Raw genomic sequence first — 20,443 nt, 5'->3', positions numbered from 1 at the left:
CTGTAATAATATTAGAGTAATTAGTCGAAACCAAAGTATTCAATTACAAAAGAACTTAATTTCAAATTAATTAGATTTCTTTGAAATTGGATTACATAGGAATCAATTGCTTTGTGTAATTCTATATTTAAATTTGAAATTATTTGAATTACAATGTAATTGGAATAAAATGTATTCTAATTACTTTGCAATTAGATTGCTAATTAGATTAACCAGTATTTCAATTATGCCCAACTCTGCAGTCCCTGGATAATGCTTGTAGAGTTATAATTTTTTTCCTGAATATCTACGGCCACTAATACAATGTCCCTATGTTTTCTTTTTTTTCATAATTTAATTATTAAATAAGATATGAACGTTCAAAAACCTAAAAAAATGGCCAGATTTTCCGCTGTGTTCAAACGTCCAGAAAACAGATTTGGCTAGATTATACAAAAAAAACAAAACATAGGAACACAGCACAAGCCTTTTTTTAATCTTTAATGAAAAAAGTACTTAAATCGGTTAAGTTTTGGAGAAGGAATCAGGGGACAACGAATCGTTGATTTTCTGGATTTTCTGCAGTTGTCTCTATCGCGTTCTGCGGTATAGGCTTGAGGTAAGGGAGACAGCTATAGATATTACACGTACTTTTTTTTCATTTCTCTAGCCCCTGGTGTATCCTCTTAATTACTATTTAAAGTTTAATGTTCCTTGCATCTAATCTCTTTATTCTAAAATCTGTTAATCTAACCGGTTGCTGTCATTAATATCGCTTGGGTGTTTCATCATTTTTAATTTATACTCTTATGTTATAAGATTTATCTCTCTATTATAAAATGTTATCAAAAACAAATAGTTACCTAATTCAAGTTTCAAACGAGTTCTAGAGTTTTTATATATAGTTTATAGTCTGTATTATATTGAGTTTTTATGTGTAGTTTATGTGTGGTTGTTTAATGAGTAGCTCAGTAGCTGGAGTGTTTGGGCATAACGATACTGGATTTGGATTAAAATATCAAAAACACGACATTTTTAGTTTTGTAGTTCACAGGATAAACATTGAACATTTTTATCCCATTTCAAGACTTTCTGAATAAATAAATACTGAACATACGTGTTTAAAAACAGCTTTTCATAATAAAGTAAGTATTGAGATGCATTATCTATATAAAATTCTCGTGTTACAGTTTTCGTTGCCATACTCCTCCGAAACGGCTTGACCGATTTTGATGAAATTTTGTGAGCATATTGAGCAGGTCTGAGAATCAGCCAACATCTATTTTTCATACCAAAATAAATATATATGGCAAAACAACGTTTGCCGGGACAGCTAGTATTGTATAAATTTTTGACAAACACTTAACTAAGTTAAAATATGCTAATGAAATGAAATGAAATAGTTGAAATGAAATAGTTTATTAAATCAAGTTACATAGACTCATTTGTTAGTAAAGGCTTATAAATTATGTTAGTAAAATTATCTTTATAAGTTTAAATAAATAATAATACCTATTTTGAGTACAATGTGCATCACCTCTGCTCCATACCGTTAGATATGGCACAGCAGTGACGCACATATAGACAATCGAGTCGACTAGCTATCATAGCAAGAATGCTGTTGGTACTCCCCCTCACTCTTCGCACTAAAGACGCGCATCGTTTGCGCATAGTGGCGTAGAAGCAATCCACGCGTGCCTCAGCAAACATCCCCGAAGCGCTGCAGTAGCGGGGAAGCCCCAACAGCATTCTGAATGCGTTGTTAAACTGGACACGAAGAGCGTTGTAGGCCCTAAGCGTGTATGTGTTCCACAGGCTGCACGTGTAGAAGGTCGTGCTCTCTCTGCTCTGAAAAGAGTAATCTTTACCGACCTCGTACAGCGCGCAAACCTACGGATCAACATATTAGCACGAACCGACAACGCCCTTCGTTCTCTTTCTATGTCGTCATCGTCCTTGAGGTCGGAAGTCAGCATATGTCCTAGATATTTAAACTTGTGTACCCTCTGTAACACGCAGTTATTAATAGATACAGAGGGCATATTCGACCAGCGTCTACTTCCGTCCTCAAAGACCATGACCACACTTTTTTTGACATTGTAGACTAGTCCATGCGAGGCGGCATACGCTGCACACATGGCTACCAGTCTCCTCAGCCCACACACTGATGCACTCAGCAGCACCATGTCATCCGCGTAACTAATATTATTAATACCTACTCCATCTATATAGCAGCCGACTCTGGTGCTACTGAGCTCACCAATAAGGCCATCTATATAAATATTAAACAGGGTTGGCGACCATAACCCCCCCTGTCTCATTCCACACTCCAACACATATGGCGCAGACAGCGCACCATCCCATCTAACGCAATTGACTTGGTTCCCATACCAGTACTTGAAGACTTTAATTAGATCTGGTGGTAAATTCCGATGTTCCAGCTTCTTCCATAGTATGTCGTAGGAAACCAAGTCAAATACCCTAGACAGGTCGAGGAAGCAAGCAAAAACTGGTGTTTTACGTTTATTGTAGTATCTGACAGCATGCTTAAGACACAGTATTGCACTTTCTGTGGACAATTTAGGTCTAAAACCAAACTGATTGTCATGTAACTGAACATGCTTATTTAACTGTGTATTAAGCAAGCTGTCAAACACTTTTGACAAGATGGTAGCCAGTGATATAGGCCTATAATTACTAATGTCGGCTAGGTCACCCGTTTTATTTTTTACAATAGATACTACCACTGTGCGCATCATATCACTTGGCATGTAACTATGTCCAATACAAAAAGTAGATTTACAGAAAAAACATTTCCGTGTGGAAAAATATATTGAAAAGTAATATTTTGTTTTGAAAAAACATATTGTTATATTATTCTTTATTGTAATTGTATCAATACACATCACAAATTATCCGAATACTATACATTGTTGTGTGAGACATCATTATGCATAACCCATACATGGTGTCGCACTACAATAATAGCTGATGGTGTCTGCCGGATGGGATTGTACGATAAAACTCGTTATTTTTAAATAACAGCATATAAATTTTATTTGTATAAAGCCATTGATATGTTAGTGGGATTGGCGAGTTTCTGTTCTTACTTGAGTATGTTGTAGACAATTTAGTGCTTAATTGTATTATTATTTTTTAACAAAAAATTAAAACCGACTTCCAAGGTAAAAACAAAAGTAATAATTCTTATTCCTTATTATAGTGCCGTCTTCAGACTTCGCCTAAACTTCAACTATTTCTGTACTCAATCTTCGTACTTTTGAAGTCGCTTTATCAAATAGTTACTAAATGATGCCCGCAATTTCGTTGCGCCAAAACCCGTTTATCGTGCTGAAACCGTATATTTTTCCGGGACAAAAAGTATCCAATGTCCTTTCCCGGGACTCAAAGTATCTCCATGCCAAATTTCAGCGAAAAACGGGTCAGCTGTTTGGGCGTGAAGAGGTAACAGACAGACAGACACTAGACAGACAGACACACTTTCGCATTTATAATATTAAGTAAGTATGGATTATTTACAGTGACTCTATCACAAACCTTAGTAAATCATTTTACAGAAATGATTATTCTGTTGGAATTGTAAAAATTATTACATTTTCATTATTACCTCTAAAATTGTGAATATTTATCATAAATTTATACTTTTTATTTTTTCTTACCACATAAATCAACACTCAAGAAACTATTGCTATCAGATTACTCGCTCCGCTCCTTACCGTGTCCGCTCCGCTCATGCCTGTGTCCGCCCCGCTACGTCGCTCTCAATGGTGAACAATTTGAAGCACGCTGTAGCCATGGCCCACGCACCTGTGGGCGGCGTACACCCAACACATTATCATATCAAATCATTAAATTTTGATACTATTGTCGTATAAAAATAATGCGCATTTTCGCTTGCACTTTTTAGAAACGATAATCGGTTGATAGCTGTAATCGCACTCACTTTCGAATCCAGCAGAATGTTTGTCCAACAGCGAATTAAAATATTATACGCTGTGGGTGTTAATAGTGGCTGATTGAAAAGGCAATATTCACAGATTAGAGATGCAACAGAATAGAATTTAGGCAAGGCTTTTTTGTAGTTTTTTGGCTTCATTTTGTCAATCTTTATAGCTTTGTCCACATAGAGCGCTTTCGTCTTCAATTTTCGTCATCTTCTTTCATTCAACGTTTGTTTTGGCGCATTCAATAATTGAATGCGTCAACAAACGCAACGCAAACTGTCATTTTTAATAACAAAGCGAAAGTTTTGGATACGGTGCTCTCACCGTATGCATGACTGCACTATAATGCATGCCCTTGATGAACAGAAAAAGGCACAGTGTGGACGGCTTTGTAAGCTTTCAATATGTTTAATTATAATAGCGTCATAGTTGTGCCAATTACATGAAAGCTGTATATTTATAATGTATACTACTTGTTGTCCTTTCCCGGGACTCAACCTATGTCCTAAGCGTCAACGTGCTAACCAATACGCTGTGCAAGAGGTCGTGAAATAGCCGTCCTATAGCCATATTATTAACTTTAGGTACTTTAAGTTCAATAATGATCGTAACTCGGCCTAATTGAAAAATACTAAACAAAACATTCAAGCAGTCACGTAGACATAATTCGTTACTCTTAGCAGATAGAGTTTAATAAATTTTTGAGAATTTGTTCCATTTCACGCGCGGAATACCCAAATATTTCAATGAAGATATTATTTCTCGTATCACACTCCGTTTAGAACAGGGAAATATGTTTGTTATACTTACACGGAATTTTAATACGACCAGCTTTGTAATGAGCAGAGTTAAACGTTTTAACTTTTGCACTCATAATGAATATGTGGTACTGAAAATGTTAAATGCTATTTGTATTGTAAGCAGCTACGATTTTTTGGTATGTATACGGTTGCAAAAAATAACTAAGGTCTCTGATGATACATTGTTAAATTAAGAAAAATACAAAAAAAAAAAGACATTTCCATTAAAAAAAATTATGCAACTGAAGATCAAAGCCTTATAATTTTAAATCTTCAGACGTTCCAAAATCGCAGCGGCCAAGTTTTTTCACGTTCGCCGAGTGACGTCCTTCAAGGCATTTATCGATACAAAGAGTTATCTCGTTAGTGATGGCATCCGAGCCAGTTGCGGGAATCGATTGCAAAAAATATCGATTCGATGTCGATGACCTAGCCGACGTGGGAATACGGCCCTTGATGTAAACATTGTCCGCTTTTTGTCGTGCCATACCTACTCAAATAATATAGGCCTTAAAATACTTTGAGCACAATTTCAGGCATTATACCATCGAAATACCATACTATGGATGTGTAACTGAGTCATAATACAGAGCCTTAAAAATGCTTTCATGAATGGCACACTAAGGTCGTACTTTTTTTTTTAAATGAAATAAGGGGGCAAACGAGCAAACGGGTCACCTGATGGAAAGCAACTACCGTCGCCCATGGACACTCGCAGCATCAGAAGAGCTGCAGGTGCGTTGCCGGCCTTTTAAGAGGGAATAGGATAATAGGGGAGGGTAGGGATGGGAAGGGAAGTGAATAGGGGAGGGCAAGGAAGGGAATAGGGTAGGGGATTGGGCCTCCGATAAACTCACTCACTCGGCGAAACACAGCGCAAGCGCTGTTTCACGCCGGTTTTCTGTGAGAACGTGGTATTTCTCCGGTCGAGCAGGCCCATTCGTGCCGAAGCATGGCTCTCCCACGTTTATAAAAAAATCGTTTGATAGAGCTCAGAAGGCTTAAAATTTTCTTGTGTCTGGTAACGTTACGGCCAGGTTCACACGGCACAATCCTGCACGTTTTTTTAAGTATAAGTCGTAACGAGAAAAATATAGTGGCGCATACAATGTATACAAAACCATTCAGTTCAAATTCAATCGGCGTATGAACGTTAAGACGTATACTGCAAAAAACGTGCAGGATTGAGCCGTGTGAACCTACTCTAAGACTTCAATATGTTGCATTAAACATAAAAAAGTATTTTTACCATAAATAATCTTATGCTTCTTCTGGATGTAGTACTAGCTTTGTCACAAAAATGTATTATGAACCAAAACAAGAATGGAGCTACCAGCTAATCCGTCACATGTACCCCCTGTTACATACAAATGATTCGACATACACATCCATTATAATAACACAACGTATTTATATTACATTTACGCATAATTGCAAAAACATGTCCAATTTAATATTCCTCTCGTATATAAAAATATTCGTATTATACTCAAAATATATTTTCAATAGGATAATACTTGACGGGTCCTTATAAAGAATCTATACGTTTAGAGAGCCCTCGAACGTTATACTATAGGTTTTATTATCGAGTACTCTTCTATATTAGCAGACAAACGTAGTCGCAATTTCGTTCACAAAAATGAATAAGTAGGTATTCATTATTTTAGTTGCAGTGAGGAACAAAATAAAACTTGAATATTAAAAGTGTAGCTTAATGAAGGTACTTGTGTTACTAGTTATTAGCAAGTAGCAAGGACTACGTATTTTAGATAATAAATTAATAATAAACCATCACAAAAATTTGTTCATACGGAGATAGCGGGCCTAGCTTATTTGTCGATTCATAGACAAGTGGCAGACCTACGTTATTTGGTTGGTCGGGTTTGAAATAATCCGACCAAATTACATGAACCATCATGATTGAATGCATATGAATCAATTTTTTTGGTAGCATTGAGTTCTAACGCCCACTTGCGTCAGCCTGGCTTTAAGTTAAAAGTGGAGTAAAAATATTTTTATTTTGATCTTCAGAAAGGAAACATTTTGTGACAAACCATATTTAGCAATATGACGTCTGCGCCACATAATATTATGTTATTTGAATCACTTTTAGCCTTCTTTTTTTATGAAATAAGGGGGCAAACGAGCAAACGGGTCACCTGATGGAAATCAACTTCCATCGCCCATGGACACTTGTAGCATCAGAAGAGCAGCTGCAGGTGCGTTGCCGGCCTTTTAAGAGGGAATAGGATAATAGGGGAGGGTAGGGAAGCGAATAGGGGAGGGTAAGGAAGGAAATAGGAGAGGGTAGGGAAGGGAAAATGTTAGGGGATTGGGCCTCCGGTAAACTCACTCACTCGGCGAAACACAGCGCAAGCGGTGTTTCACGCCGGTTTTATGTGATCCCGTGGTATTTCTCCGGTCGAGCCGGCCCATTCGTGTTCGAGACTAAGGATTCATCTAGATTCTAGACCGATAAGAATTTTAAAGTCACGTGAAGTCAACACAATATTGTATTAAATCGATTTTCCTTCAACAAACACGTAAGTTAACAAACTTCCTAGTGTGTAAGGGGAGGCTTACTCCCTGCGGCCCACAATGGTTTAAGGTTTATTAAATAACAAGTAATTTAATTAGAATAAGATACCTTTCCTCATACGCGTGATTTATCTGCTGATTACTCTCATAGGAGATTCATTTATTATCTTAAATGTGTCGTTTTTGGAGGAAATAAAATAATACATTTTTGTTACATTATTGCTATAAAATGTTATAAATGTTGAAGAATGTATATTTCCAATTCTTATATTATAGCTCATTCGATCTTTAGGAGATTAAAGGCCTTTTACATCAGGCCGATTGAATCCGGTCGGACTGATCGCGGGCAGGCCTACCGGACTCGTTTTGTATATTCCCGTGTGTGTACGAACTAAGTTCGGTCGGTTTAGCATGTGATCAGTTTGGCCGGGTTCGATCGGCTTTACTCTAAAGTCTAAAGGGCCTTTAAGGTTCTAAATTTCATCGATTGAGGTGTGGAATTAAAGCATATTTCTTTTTGGGTTAAGTGATACATGTGAATTTGTTTGACCCGATATTTTATTGGTTCCGTAATACCTCTTTTGACGCTGTAAACTGATGCTTGTGGAAATGTAAAAATAAATGTTAATCCGCCGCTTTACTTTGACGAATGGAACTACGAACGCCGAAAATACATTCCCCAGTACAAATAGAGACAAAATAAGCATAGGCTTTTAATTTGTTACACACAGGGTATTTTCACTTCTTAAGGGGGAAAGACCGTGTCCGTTTTATCCATATCCATACTAATATTATAAATGCGAAAGTGTGTCTCTCTGTCTATCTGTCTGTCTGTCTGTTACCTCTTCACGCTCAAACCGCTAAACCGATTTTGCTGAAATTTGGCATGGAGATACTTTGAGACCCGGGGAAGGACATAGGATACTTTTTATCCTGGAAAAATGTACGGTTCCCGCGCGATAAACGAATTTTGGCGCAACGGAGTTGCGGGCATTATCTAGTTAATAATAAATGTGCAATAAAATAACCTTATGTTTAAAAAAAATATACCTAAGTACAATAAATCGTGTATATAGACATCGTATACAGGGTGTAACAAAAATAAGTGATAATACTTTAGGGTGTGTACATGTTCCTTGTAAAGAGTTCACTGTGAAAGTAGCAGCACTGAAACACCAAATTTTTTTTTCACTTTTGTATAGGGAAACTCGTGGCGCTGGGGCTCTTGCCCATACAAAAGTGAAAAAAAAATTTGGTCTTTTAGCGCTGCTACTTTCACAGTGAACTCTCTACAAGGAACACGTACACACCCTAAAGTATTATCACTTATTTTTGTTACACATATATATACAGTGTTTTGCTATCATCTAATATGCCAGGAAAATGAGAAACCAAAACTTTATACAGTGTGAAGAGCCAAGCTCCAGAAACAAGACTAATAATATAATAATAATTAATAAGATTCATATTTTGTAATACAATAATTCAAGTAAAAGAATAATTACAATGAAAATCTTAAATTTTAACATATGATAGAAATAATAATGCCTAAAAATAAAATAATATCGCCCCATAATTTCTGCTCAGCAATCTTAAAGTCGTGCTCGGCCTAGACTAATCAACGAAGCGAGTCTGTAGGAAAATATTGAAACTGCTCCATGAACGCGTATAATAAAAGTGGATTTAACTCCCCACGAGTAATATACTCCGGCTTTGAAAGTTTTAACGAGACGAATTTTAGTGGACCTGGAGATGGAATATGACGATGTCCGTCGACCAAAATATGATTTATGGATCAACTTAATAGGATTTCTAGTTGGGGCTTATGAATTTAAAACTATAGGGAGGTCGCGAGGTCTGTGCCGCAAACGGTAACTTATCTGATACTTGTGATTAATTATCATTTACTTGAGATGTGCTGACCTGCACGTTCTTAAATACTCATTACGGTGATACTCTGGCCTATCTGTATTATAATATACCTTTTGATTACTACTGTGAACTCTAACAGGAGATGGTTTGAAAAGCGCCGAGTGAGTGAGTTTTTTTTTTAATGAAATTAGGGGGGCAAACGAGCAAACGGGTCACCTGATGGAAAGCAACTTCCGTCGCCCATGGACATTCGCAGCATAAGAAGAGCTGCAAGTGCGTTGCCGGCCTTTTAAGAGGGAATAGGGTAATAGTAGAGGGTAGGGAAGGGAAGGGAATAGGGGAGGGTAGGGAAGGGAATAGGGTAGGGGTTTGGGCCTCCGGTAAACTCTATCACTCGGCGAAACACAGCGCAAGCGCTGTTTCACGCCGGTTTTCTTTGAGAGCGTGGTATTTCTCCGGTCGAGCCGGCCCATTCGTGCCGAAGCATGGCTCTCCCACGTTTAAAAGTTTACTGGAGGCCCAATCCCCTACCCTATTCCCTTCCCTACCCTCCCCTATTACCCTATTCTCTTATTCTTAAACGGCCGGCAACGCACCTGCAGCCCTTCGGATGCTGCGAGTGTCCATGGGCGACGGAAGTTGCTTTCCATCAGGTGACCCATTTGCTCGTTTGGCTCCTTATTTCATAAAAAAAAAAACTTTTCTAAAACAATAGAAAAAATATATTTTATCGATCGCTAATGACATTCATTATCCTCTTCTTTATAATATGTCAGTATTCGTAATTACAGGCAAAGCATATTATAATATAGTTTGGTGGTTAAATTCCAATAAAGGTAGTTTCATAACTTACTTATTAGTTATTACTAGACATCGGATTATATGTACGATCAAAGAACCGAAATATGCATGCAATATGCACGAAAAAATGGCCGAAATATGCAGAAAATATGCACAATCAATAGTCACTTATTATAAAAATGTATTCTTTTTGGAAGAGTTTTCCGGTGTTGCTCATAATAAATGCACTAATTTTCATAATTCCATTAAATCCATTATCCAGGACGTTTTCTTCTTTCCTTAAACTTACAATCTTAGTGCCCATGGAAGTTAATTACCGACTTTGTTCAATTTTTTTCAAATGTGGCCAACTACAAAGAAACATTTTGTTTCTAGAAAGATATTGTACTTCGGGTGTATTGCGCAAGTCTTTAAACAAGGATGGGCTACATATTTGAAGGATTTTGACCTATCATACCTCTGTCTCGTGGCCTCGGTGTGTATTACGATAGCTAGTTTGGAGACAAGGATAATGTGGCCAAAATATGCACTATCAACGAAAAAATGCCAAAATATGCACTATCAACGAAAAAATGCCAAAATATGCACTATCACCTAAAAAGCCCCATTATATGCATTTGCATATTATGCAAGTATGCAAATGCATATATAATCCGATGTCTAGTTATTACACAGAAACGTGTCCTCCGGTAAACTCTATCACTCGGCGGCACCATAAATTTTCATAATTCCATTAAATCCAGGACGTTTTCTTCTTTCCTTAAACTTACAATCTTAGTGCCCATGGAAGTTAATTACCGACTTTGTTCAATTTTTTTCAAATGTGGCCAACTACAAAGAAACATTTTGTTTCTAGAAAGATATTGTACTTCGGGTGTATTGCGCAAGTCTTTAAACAAGGATGGGCTACATATTTGAAGGATTTTGACCTATCATACCTCTGTCTCGTGGCCTCGGTGTGTATTATGATAGCTAGTTTAGAGACAAGGAGGGCATAAAGTGGCCAAAATATGCACTATCAACGAAAAAATGCCAAAATATGCACTATCACCTAAAAAGCCCCATTATATGCATTTGCATATTATGCAAGTATGCAAATGCATATATAATCCGATGTCTAGTTATTACACAGAAACGTGTCCTACTAATTTTATTCGAATTGTTAGTGAAAATTTACAAGTTACAACACAATAAATCTGCAAACTTTGTTTCAAAGGTAATATCAATTGAAAAGGACGACCGAAATTCTAAAAGTAAAAATCAAACGGCGAAATACGATTACGTTAAAAATCAGTATAAATCAGAATTTCGTTTCAGCGAAGAAAAAGCTGAAAATGAAAGAACAAACATCATTTGTTTATCGAGAGCCGAACGGAGCCTGATTGTGATCACTGCCGAATCTGTTCCGGTGCTCATTAGATTCAGGACGAATTTGCACAATCAATAGTTAATCCTATTTACATTCTTAATATTATTATTTAGGTTTGTTTTGTTTTAAAAAATCTAAAAGGAAACCGCTTGCAGCGGTAACCACCGATTTGTGCTTATTTTTTGTATTACAATAATTATCTTTATTAAATTCATTATTATTATTATTAATCTAGTGTAAACTCTTTGTATATTGTGCATTTTTGGTTGAGACTTGAAAGTTAATGCGCCTTAAATTATGTTGAAGTTATGTTTTCGATATTGCCTTAAAATAATATCAGGCGCGTGATTACTTACTAAATAAAAAAATATAATATACTAGCTGTCCCGGCAAACGTTTCTTTGCCATATATAGTATTTCGCCCGCATCATTTTATTGAAGTGACTGAATAAGTATGTCACCATGGCAACGTCGATCGCTATCCCGTCGCATAAACAATGGTCGCCGTCAGTCTCGAGTTGTAATAATTTACTATTATTTATTCAACAAATGCACTTATCAATATAAAAAGTATCCGGTAGCCGATTCTCAGACCCACTGAATATGCATATAAAACTTGGTTAAAATCAGTAAAGCCGTTTCGGCGGAGTACGCGGCCTAACATTGTGACACGAAAATTTTATATATAAGAGATTTTTTGCTTCCCACTGCTAGACACCCTCATAGTCTAATACTTTATGAAAGTTTAAGGGTATCGCAGCTGTCAAAAATGTCTGGCACTGGAAGACGAGATTCCTCCACTTACCGCGAAGAATATACTACGAAATTGAGCTTTACTCTTTATCGAAGGTCAGGGTAGACCTTCAGAACTGGATACCTCCTAAAGTAACCGCAACTGAAACTCCATAGTTGCTGGTCGTTCTTACCTTTGTAAAGGCCACAAACAGGTAAACTTTTAGCTTTACGAAACGGAAGAAGGTCTGGCCATCGCAGGCTCTTACTCGATTGTTTTTAAAATGAAATGTATTAAAGTAAATCAAAATCGAATAATCCTTTATTAAAAATACAAAATTACAAACAAAACTAATAACTACAGTAATCTAATGATTCGAATGAATGGCAGTGTTCGTTACATTTTAACTTAAAAATCTAGAGATCAGTGGCAAAGAACTTAATCTTGTTTTTAGATATTTCCCTCTATAAGTTTTTTCTCTTTAGGTATGCTTTGATCGAAAATAGAAAATATATAGAGAATATACATTTTATACATTTTCTACTTTCGATCAAAGCTTTTTACCACGAAGAAAACTTTCTATACGTCAGTTAGTCTAACTCCATTTTTGTGTACAAAACCTAGAAAAATTACTTTTTTATCCTTCTTTCGTAGGTATTATTTATATTAGGTAGGGAGATTAAAGTCTTTGCTGCTGCTTTTGACTGGAATTAACATTTAGACAGGTCTGGTAGGCTTTTGTCTTTGCAGTAGGCGAACGAAGCTGGCCAGTTCTTGAATCCGACCCGGTCGTAAATTCTCTTGGCGCACCTTACATCATCGTTCAAGTCTTCGTTTAACAGGTCTAAAAGGTGTAAATAGTTTATTAGTTTTTTGTTACGTTTTTTAAACACTTAACTCAAAATTAATGAGACAAAATCAACATTGAAAAATACGCCGTTGGCCTCACTTTTCTTCTTGCAGTCACTAAGCTTAGGATGTGATGTAGGTATCTAGAAGATATCTAGTAAGTAGATATTGTAAATTTACCTTCACATTTCATATTGCAGTGGCCGCCTCGTTTGCCCTTCTTGCACCACTCTTTGTTATTGATCTGAAAAAAAAAAACATAGTAAAGCTTAATTATTTTATCGAGATGATAAGATAAGTAAAATGTGTGGTCAGGCCAGGCACATGTATATACTTATATAAAACTCAAAGGTGACTGACTGACATGGTGATCTATCAACGCACAGCCCAAACCACTGGACCGTTCGGGCTGAAATTTTGCATGCAGGTAGATCTTATGACGAAGGCATCCGCTAAGAAAGGATTTTGATAAATTCCAACCCCAAGGGGTTCAAATAGGGGATGAAAGTTTGTATATAATAATACTTCTTAATGCGAGCAAAGTCGCGGACAAAAGCTCGTTACACATATAATTATTATGTAGTTATATAACGTAGGTTAGTAAGCTATTACAGACTGGAGCTATTTTCCGAAATCAATACAAAATACTTTTATACATTTCCCATTTAAAAGTATGAAACCGTCGGACGTTTATACGACGAGCGTATCCGGCCCGGATCGGCTGTCGGCCGGATCGGCTGTCGGCGAGATCGGCACTTTTGTTCGACGAGGCTCTGCCGCGACATATCGACATTTATAAGACAAGAACAATGGGCGCAGAGCAGATACAGTGAGAGACTTGGCGATTTTGAATTTTTTCGTGGAAAATTCATGATGAAATTTGCCCCAATCTACTCGTATCTTATAACTGAGTTCGATGAATTTTGGCACAGATGTAGAGTAGATCACATGAAAAGATAAATACAGGTTTCGCGATTATGTTTGCGCGAACATTTATAATAATGTAGAATATTATAGGAATAATCAATGTGAATATTATTATTAACAATAATTTCCATTGGACAACGTTGTAAAGCTTTTATAAAGTAATGGTTATAGGTAAAAGTTATCAGAGTTTAAACCAGTGGTTTTAACTTAAAATATCTGTGTGGTAAAACTAACAGACCAAATGGATGATAGGAAATAATTTAGTTTATCTATTGAATAGCCGCGAGTCGCGACACATACAATATTATATTTTATAAAGAGTTTAAAATAGTGGTTTTAACTTCAAATATATGTGCGGTAAAACTAACAGACCAAATGGATGATAGGAAATAATTTAGTTTATCTATTTGACCACTGCTATTGAATAGCCGCGAGTCGCGACACATACAATATTATTTATAATTTATTGAAGTGAAAATTGTCTTTAGAGGCGTTTGGAATGGTGGAAAATGTTAAATTCACTTTAGGACCAGATGTATGTAATTTGTAAGATTAGGAGGGGGGGGGGGGGGAACCGCCGACGCTGCATCCATACCTACTAGTATTATAACTGCGATAGTGTGTCTGTCGTCACTTCATGCCCATTGCCCAAACCTCTGAACCGATTTTGCTGAAATATGCTATAGAGATACTTTCAAGTCCCATGAAAGGACATAATATTATGTAGGATAATGTAGTTTTTCCGCGCGATAAACGATTTTTGGTGCAACGGAGTTGCTGTCGTCATCTAGTACCTAATAAATAAAATATATCCCCCTCTAATTTTACCGCGCGTTTAAGATAGCTCTTGCTATGCTGTTTCGTTTTAACACTTGTGCAAAATAGATCTGGGTTAAAGTTAACCCCGGATTAAATGTCATCTCTTTCGTAAAATATAATATGAAGAATGTAAGACACAACACACTATTTAACCCAATATTACCTTTAACCTGGATCTGCGCAAGTGGACCTTAGAGACTAAAGTATTCAGACCAAGGAACACTGTAATTTTTAGGAGAAAATGTAGCCTAAGTGCTGATCTAGTACCCTTTTGAGGCATGTCTTTAGTTATTTAGCCATAACAGTAACCTACATAGTAATAAACAGTTCATTTGCGTGATGGTATGTATGTCTGTTACAAAAAATACAAGATAAAATTGGCACTCGTTAAGCTTTTATGCTCTTAAGAGGATACCACAGCGGCTAGAGAAATGAAAAAAAAGTAAGTGTAATATCTATAGCTGTCTCCCTTACCTCAAGCCTATACCGCAGAACGCGATAGAGACAACTGCAGAAAATCCAGAAAATCAACGATTCGTTGTCCCCTGATTCCTTCTCCAAAACTTAACCGATTTAAGTACTTTTTTCATAAAAGATTAAAAAAAGGCTTGAGCTGTGTTCCTATGTTTTGCTTTTTTTGTATAATCTATCCAAATCTGTTTTCTGGACGTTTGAACACAGTGGAAAATCTGGCCATTTTTTTGGGTTTTTGAACGTTCATATCTTATTTAATAATTAAATTATGAAAAAAAAGAAAACATAGGGACATTGTATTAGTGGCCGTTGATATTCAGGAAAAAAATTATAACTCTACTAGCATTATCCAGGGAGGAAACAGGGGACAACGTTTGTATGGAAAAAATGGCGGTGTGGAATCCTCTTAATTATCGTCGATTAGCTTTTTGTTATAAATGTATACTAGCTGTCCCGGCAAACGTTTCTTTGCCATATAAAGTATTTCACCCGTATTATTTTATTGAAGTGACTAAATAAGTATGTCACCATGGCAACGTCCATCGCTATCCCGTCGCACAAACAATGGTCGCCGTCAGTCTCGAGTTGTAATAATTTACTATTATTTATTCAACAAATGCTCTTATCAATATAAAAAGTACCCAGTAGCCGATTCTCAGACCCACTGAATATGCGTAATATAAAATTTGGTTAAAATCAGTAAAACCGTTTCGGAGGAGTACGCGGCCTAACATTGTGACACGAGAATTTTATTATAATTATTACTAGCTGTTGCCCGCGAATTCGTCCGCGTTAGCATAGTAGATCACATCCCAAGTATTATTTATTGTACAAAAATATTCAATGTACAGCATTGACTTTCCTACGATTTTATTATATATAGATGTTCCGCGCGGCTTCGCTTGCGTAATTTAGGAATTTCACGCAACCGTACATATTGCAGCAAAAAATAGCCTATGTCCCTTCACGTGGTCTATTCTTCATGTTTGCCAAATAACATAAAAATTGCTCCAGTAGTTCATAAGATAATAAGCAATTTCATATAATTTCCCCCGTTTTTTCCACATTTTCATCTATTTCTTCGTTCTTATTAGTCTTAGCGTGATAAAATATAGCCTATAGCCTTTCTCAACAAATGGGCTATCTAACACTGAAAGAATTTTTTAAATCGGACCAGTAGTACCTGAGATTAGCGCGTTCAAATAAGCCCTTTCATATAATTTCCCCCGTTTTTTCCACATTTTCCTCTATTTCTTCGCTCCTATTAGTCCTAGCGTAATTAAATATAGCCTATAGCCTACCTCAATAAATAGGCTATCTCACATTGAAAGAATTTTTCAAATTGGACCAGTAGTTCCTGAGATTAGCGCGTTCAAATAAGCCCTTTTAAATAATTTCCCCCCATTTTTTCCACATTTTCCTCTATTTCTTTATTAAATATAGTCTATAGCCTTCCTCGATAAATGGGCTATCCAACAGTAAAAGAATTTTTCAATTAGACCAGTCGTTCCTGAGATTAGCGCGTTCAAACAAACAAACAAACAAACAAACTCTTCCCAATTATAATCTACACTACTATTATAAAGAGGAAAGATTTGATTGTTTGTTTGTCTTGAATAGGCTCCGAAACTACTGGACCGATTTGAAAGATTCTTATACCATTGGAATTCTACATTAATTCTGCTGAACATAGGCTAAATTTTATTTTGAAAAAAAAAAAATAGGGTTCCGTAAGATATTTGGGATTTTCGGACGCAAGGTGTAAAAAATCAACCAGAAATGTTACTTTTTTCGCGTACGCTGCCTAAACTATAAAAGATAGAACCATAAAATGTTCTAAGTAATTGTAGATCTTTTAAATATCTACAAAAAAGTCCGCAACACACTATACCTATCTATGTTGAGTGAGGCACAATAACCATTTTTTCATTAAAAAATCTTGAAATGTTTTTGGACTACATTTAAATGCCTTTATTTTACTCATGGCATTAAATCTTATCAAAATAAATTATTTCATTACTAAGTACAGTTAATGTAGATAATATTTGGTCTTTGAATGATTAAAATTGGACGTTTGGTTTTAATGTTATGGCGAAATTAAAATATTACGATTTCTGATGCACGTTGCGAATTGGGCGTCGTCAAGGCGCGCCGCGCGGGTGTGCTCGCCCGGAGAGTCCACGTAAATATTAATTATTATTACCTCGATCATGGGAATGGCAGACACATTAGATTTATAATATAATAGTTATGCGACAGCCGGGTGCCGCTTCATTGATGGGATAATGTTATAGTGCTTCATTAATTCATTACGTTTTGAATGACTATTGACTAAGAAATAAAGATTGAAAAAAAATATTTAAAAATCAATGTCCACCCGTGCGAAGCTGGGGCGGGCCGCTAGTATTAGTATAGATAAGATTTAACTATGGACTTATCAAAGCATGTTACCAATGTTTTTTTTTGGATTTCTTGTATTTCTTGCGTCGTCCATTTAGGCGGACACTATTATACTTTTTGTATTTATGTACAAAACACATAATACCTAAGCTTTAAACTTTTGCTTAGGTACCATTTGTTTATGTATTTGTAAATATTTTAGGACTTATTTTATTTCTGTGAAAGAAGATAAATAGCCCTTAGGAAGTTTCAATTTAGGTGAAATTTGACCACAGATGTCTTTAGTATGAATAATATGCTTGTATTCCCTGCCTTAATAGTTATTCACCTTTTACTAACGTAATTATAGAACAGCCAAATTGCTTAAATACTTCGATCAAATATTTCTTTGATCGAAGCTTAAATAAGATCAAAGTTTGTTTGTTCTTCTTTTTTACTTTTTCCATTCGAATATTTGTTTTCTGGTTATTAGTTACGTTACGAATGTCAACAAAATTAGTTTCGTCTAATTGGCTACGTCTAAACATACATTAGTACATAGTAATGTATTTAGTTTACGATATATTTTCTTCAAGCGATTCTAATATTATTATTTATAACTATATTTTAGTTATTAATAATATTATCAGAATCGCTTAATATAAACATGTCGTGAATAAAAGCAGAATCGCTTTCATACTTTTAATGTATGGTGTCCTGAACACAGGCAACGCCTAGTTTAGGCACCAGTCTCCCACAAAACCTGTGTTTTTATGTAGAATCTTTAATAATGGTGTAATTTTGTGGTCAGAAAATAAATATTTATTATTATTATTAAAAATGTATGCTCTAATATTATTAATTACAAGTACATAATATAAGCCTTAAATGTTTATAACCCGCTCTTCATTTTGAATGTTATTTGAATAGTTTTGACTACTAATTATTACTGTTGCGTAAGTATAATATGGCCTATAGTCTATTCTAAATAGTAACGGGGTACGAAGATTTTGGCCGACCTACCGTACCGCTATTGTGTTTTTTCGCGTTCACGAATATTTTTTTCAAAAATGGATAGCTAACATCAATACAAACAAAAAATAATCTTGGACAAAAAGTGTCACATTTCGAAGATTTGAGCTGCCAAAGTTTTAATAATTGAAGATATTGCAACTTTGGCATCTCAAATCTTCCAAATATGACACTTTTCGCGGTTTTGTCCAAGATTATTTTTCGTTTGTTTTAATGTTAGCTATCCATTTTTGGAAAAAATATTCGTGAACGCAGAAAAACACAATGGCGGAAAGTAGGACGGCCAGGCTCCATATAAAAATCTTCATACCCCTTTAGTTAGAGAGTGCATTGTAAGTTAGCCTGTTTAAATAAATAGATAAACCAGTCACAAAATCAAATATACGGAAATGTTGATGATCTGTTTCGTATTAATTATATTAAAGCCTAGCAAAATCTGTTATTGGTTAATTGAAAGCGTTGTATTCCATTATCAACTAAATGCTCGGATAAATTAGAACAGTACAACAGAATATCATACAAATTCGCCTCTAGTTTACATCCAAACGTTAATTAGTACGAATTAAATTTAATAATACTAGCTGTCGCCGCGACTTTTTAAACATTTTCATATATTTCGTATATTTTATATTGAAAATTCCTTCCTTTTATCTGTTTCCTATCCTTTCCCGCGGTCTGAAATCTTTACCAATTTTATTTTATGAAAATCTGTCCGGCCGTTCAGGCTCACTACGACAAGTGAAATAATCTACAAATACCTATTAGGAAGGTAAAGTTTGCAACTTTGTTGCATTTTGAAAAACTGTTTTGGAATTGAGGTAAGGAAGTGAAATTTTCGACGGACCCCAAAAATTTTTTTGTCTTTGAACGAATTGTCTTCATGCTAGTGTCTGATTACCTACATCTCTAAAAACAATTTATAATATTACTAGATGTCCCGCGCGGCTTCGCCCGCGTAAATTAGAAATTTTACAGAATCCGTAGGTACATTTTCCCATAAAAAATATTTCCCCCGTTTTTCCCACATTTTCCTGAGTTTCTTCTGTCGTATTAGTCTTAGAGTAATAATATAATATAACCTTCTCGATAAATGATGAGTCTTACTCGATAAATGATGAGTCTTACTCGATAAATGATCTATCTAACACTGAGATAAGTTTTTAAATCGGACCTGTAGTTTCTGAGATTGACGCGTTCAAGCAAACATACTCTTCAGGTTTATAATATTAGGTAGATATAGATTTTTTTTAATTATCGCTTGACAAACTCGAGTCTCGATCTAAAAGACTATGAAATGGTATAATATGGTAGTGATGATGATGATGATGATGATGAAGAATGTAATTTGCATAGTAGCATATGCTTTCTGTTCTTAAAACAACGCCGAAACTCCCAAACTTGTATCTATAAAGAATCAGGAATTCTCTCAGCACCTTCCGAACCACGGTATACCAGGTATATCTCGGTGCAAAATCTTACTTGTTGGTAGCATATGCTTAGAATACTTCTCACGAAACCGAAGTCACCATATGTTTCCCTATAAGTTTTGAGGAGTTCCCTCGATTACTTATGGATCCTTCATCAGATCACCACTTTTCTCAATATAATACCAAATTGGGATGATACCCTATATACCAAAAGAAAAATTTTGAAAATCGGTTAACAAACGGCGGAGTAATCGTTGAATATAAGAAAACGAACATAACACCTCCCCCATTTTGAAAGTCGGTTGAAATTGTAGCCTATTGTTATTTATTTAATATTTTAATCAGCACATGAATTGAATAACAAAATTTTTTTCAAATTAATCGTAGCACCATCTGTCAGGACAAACTAAAATTGAAATAGAATAATATTGAATGCGATGATAGCGCCGTCCGCCGGATCTAATGTAAAACATTCCAAA

General features: G+C 35.7%; 3 protein-coding genes across 4 annotated transcripts in view; 1 reads left to right on the top strand and 2 right to left on the bottom strand.

Moving 5' to 3' along the window:
* The window catches only part of LOC121727785, a 126,129-nt gene that overhangs the window by 22,574 nt on the left and 83,112 nt on the right, over nucleotides 1-20,443 (top strand). The gene's annotated exons all lie outside the window — the stretch shown is intronic.
* On the bottom strand, nucleotides 1,513-2,165 carry LOC121728202. The gene is made up of 2 exons (XM_042116338.1): nucleotides 1,983-2,165; nucleotides 1,513-1,869 (listed from the first exon to the last, which is right to left on the bottom strand). Exons 1-2 carry the CDS (start codon nucleotides 2,163-2,165, stop codon nucleotides 1,513-1,515), a joined length of 540 nt encoding a protein of 179 aa, XP_041972272.1.
* Nucleotides 12,599-20,443, bottom strand: part of LOC121727784 (lysozyme-like) — a 57,253-nt gene continuing 49,408 nt past the window's right edge. For both annotated transcript variants that reach the window (XM_042115776.1, XM_042115777.1), the window contains exons 4-5: nucleotides 13,087-13,150; nucleotides 12,599-12,901 (exon numbers count right to left, since the gene is read on the bottom strand). In XM_042115776.1, the coding sequence (XP_041971710.1) occupies nucleotides 12,768-12,901; nucleotides 13,087-13,150 (198 nt within the window). In that variant the 3' untranslated portion in view covers nucleotides 12,599-12,767. The remainder of the gene's footprint in view (nucleotides 12,902-13,086; nucleotides 13,151-20,443) is intronic.

The sequence above is a fragment of the Aricia agestis genome, chromosome 6 (genome assembly GCF_905147365.1).
Source record: "Aricia agestis chromosome 6, ilAriAges1.1, whole genome shotgun sequence".
NCBI classification, from domain to species: Eukaryota; Metazoa; Arthropoda; class Insecta; order Lepidoptera; family Lycaenidae; genus Aricia; species Aricia agestis.
This window is presented reverse-complemented; position numbering and strand designations above follow the sequence as displayed.

Bases quoted from the DNA above. Each gene is read 5' to 3' on its own strand.
- LOC121728202 (XM_042116338.1), bottom strand. From the start codon at position 2,165: ATGGTGCTGCTGAGTGCATCAGTGTGTGGGCTGAGGAGACTGGTAGCC. The intron at 1,870-1,982 runs GTACACAAGTTT...GTTGATCCGTAG, and splicing joins ATAACTGCGTGTTACAGAGG to GTTTGCGCGCTGTACGAGGT.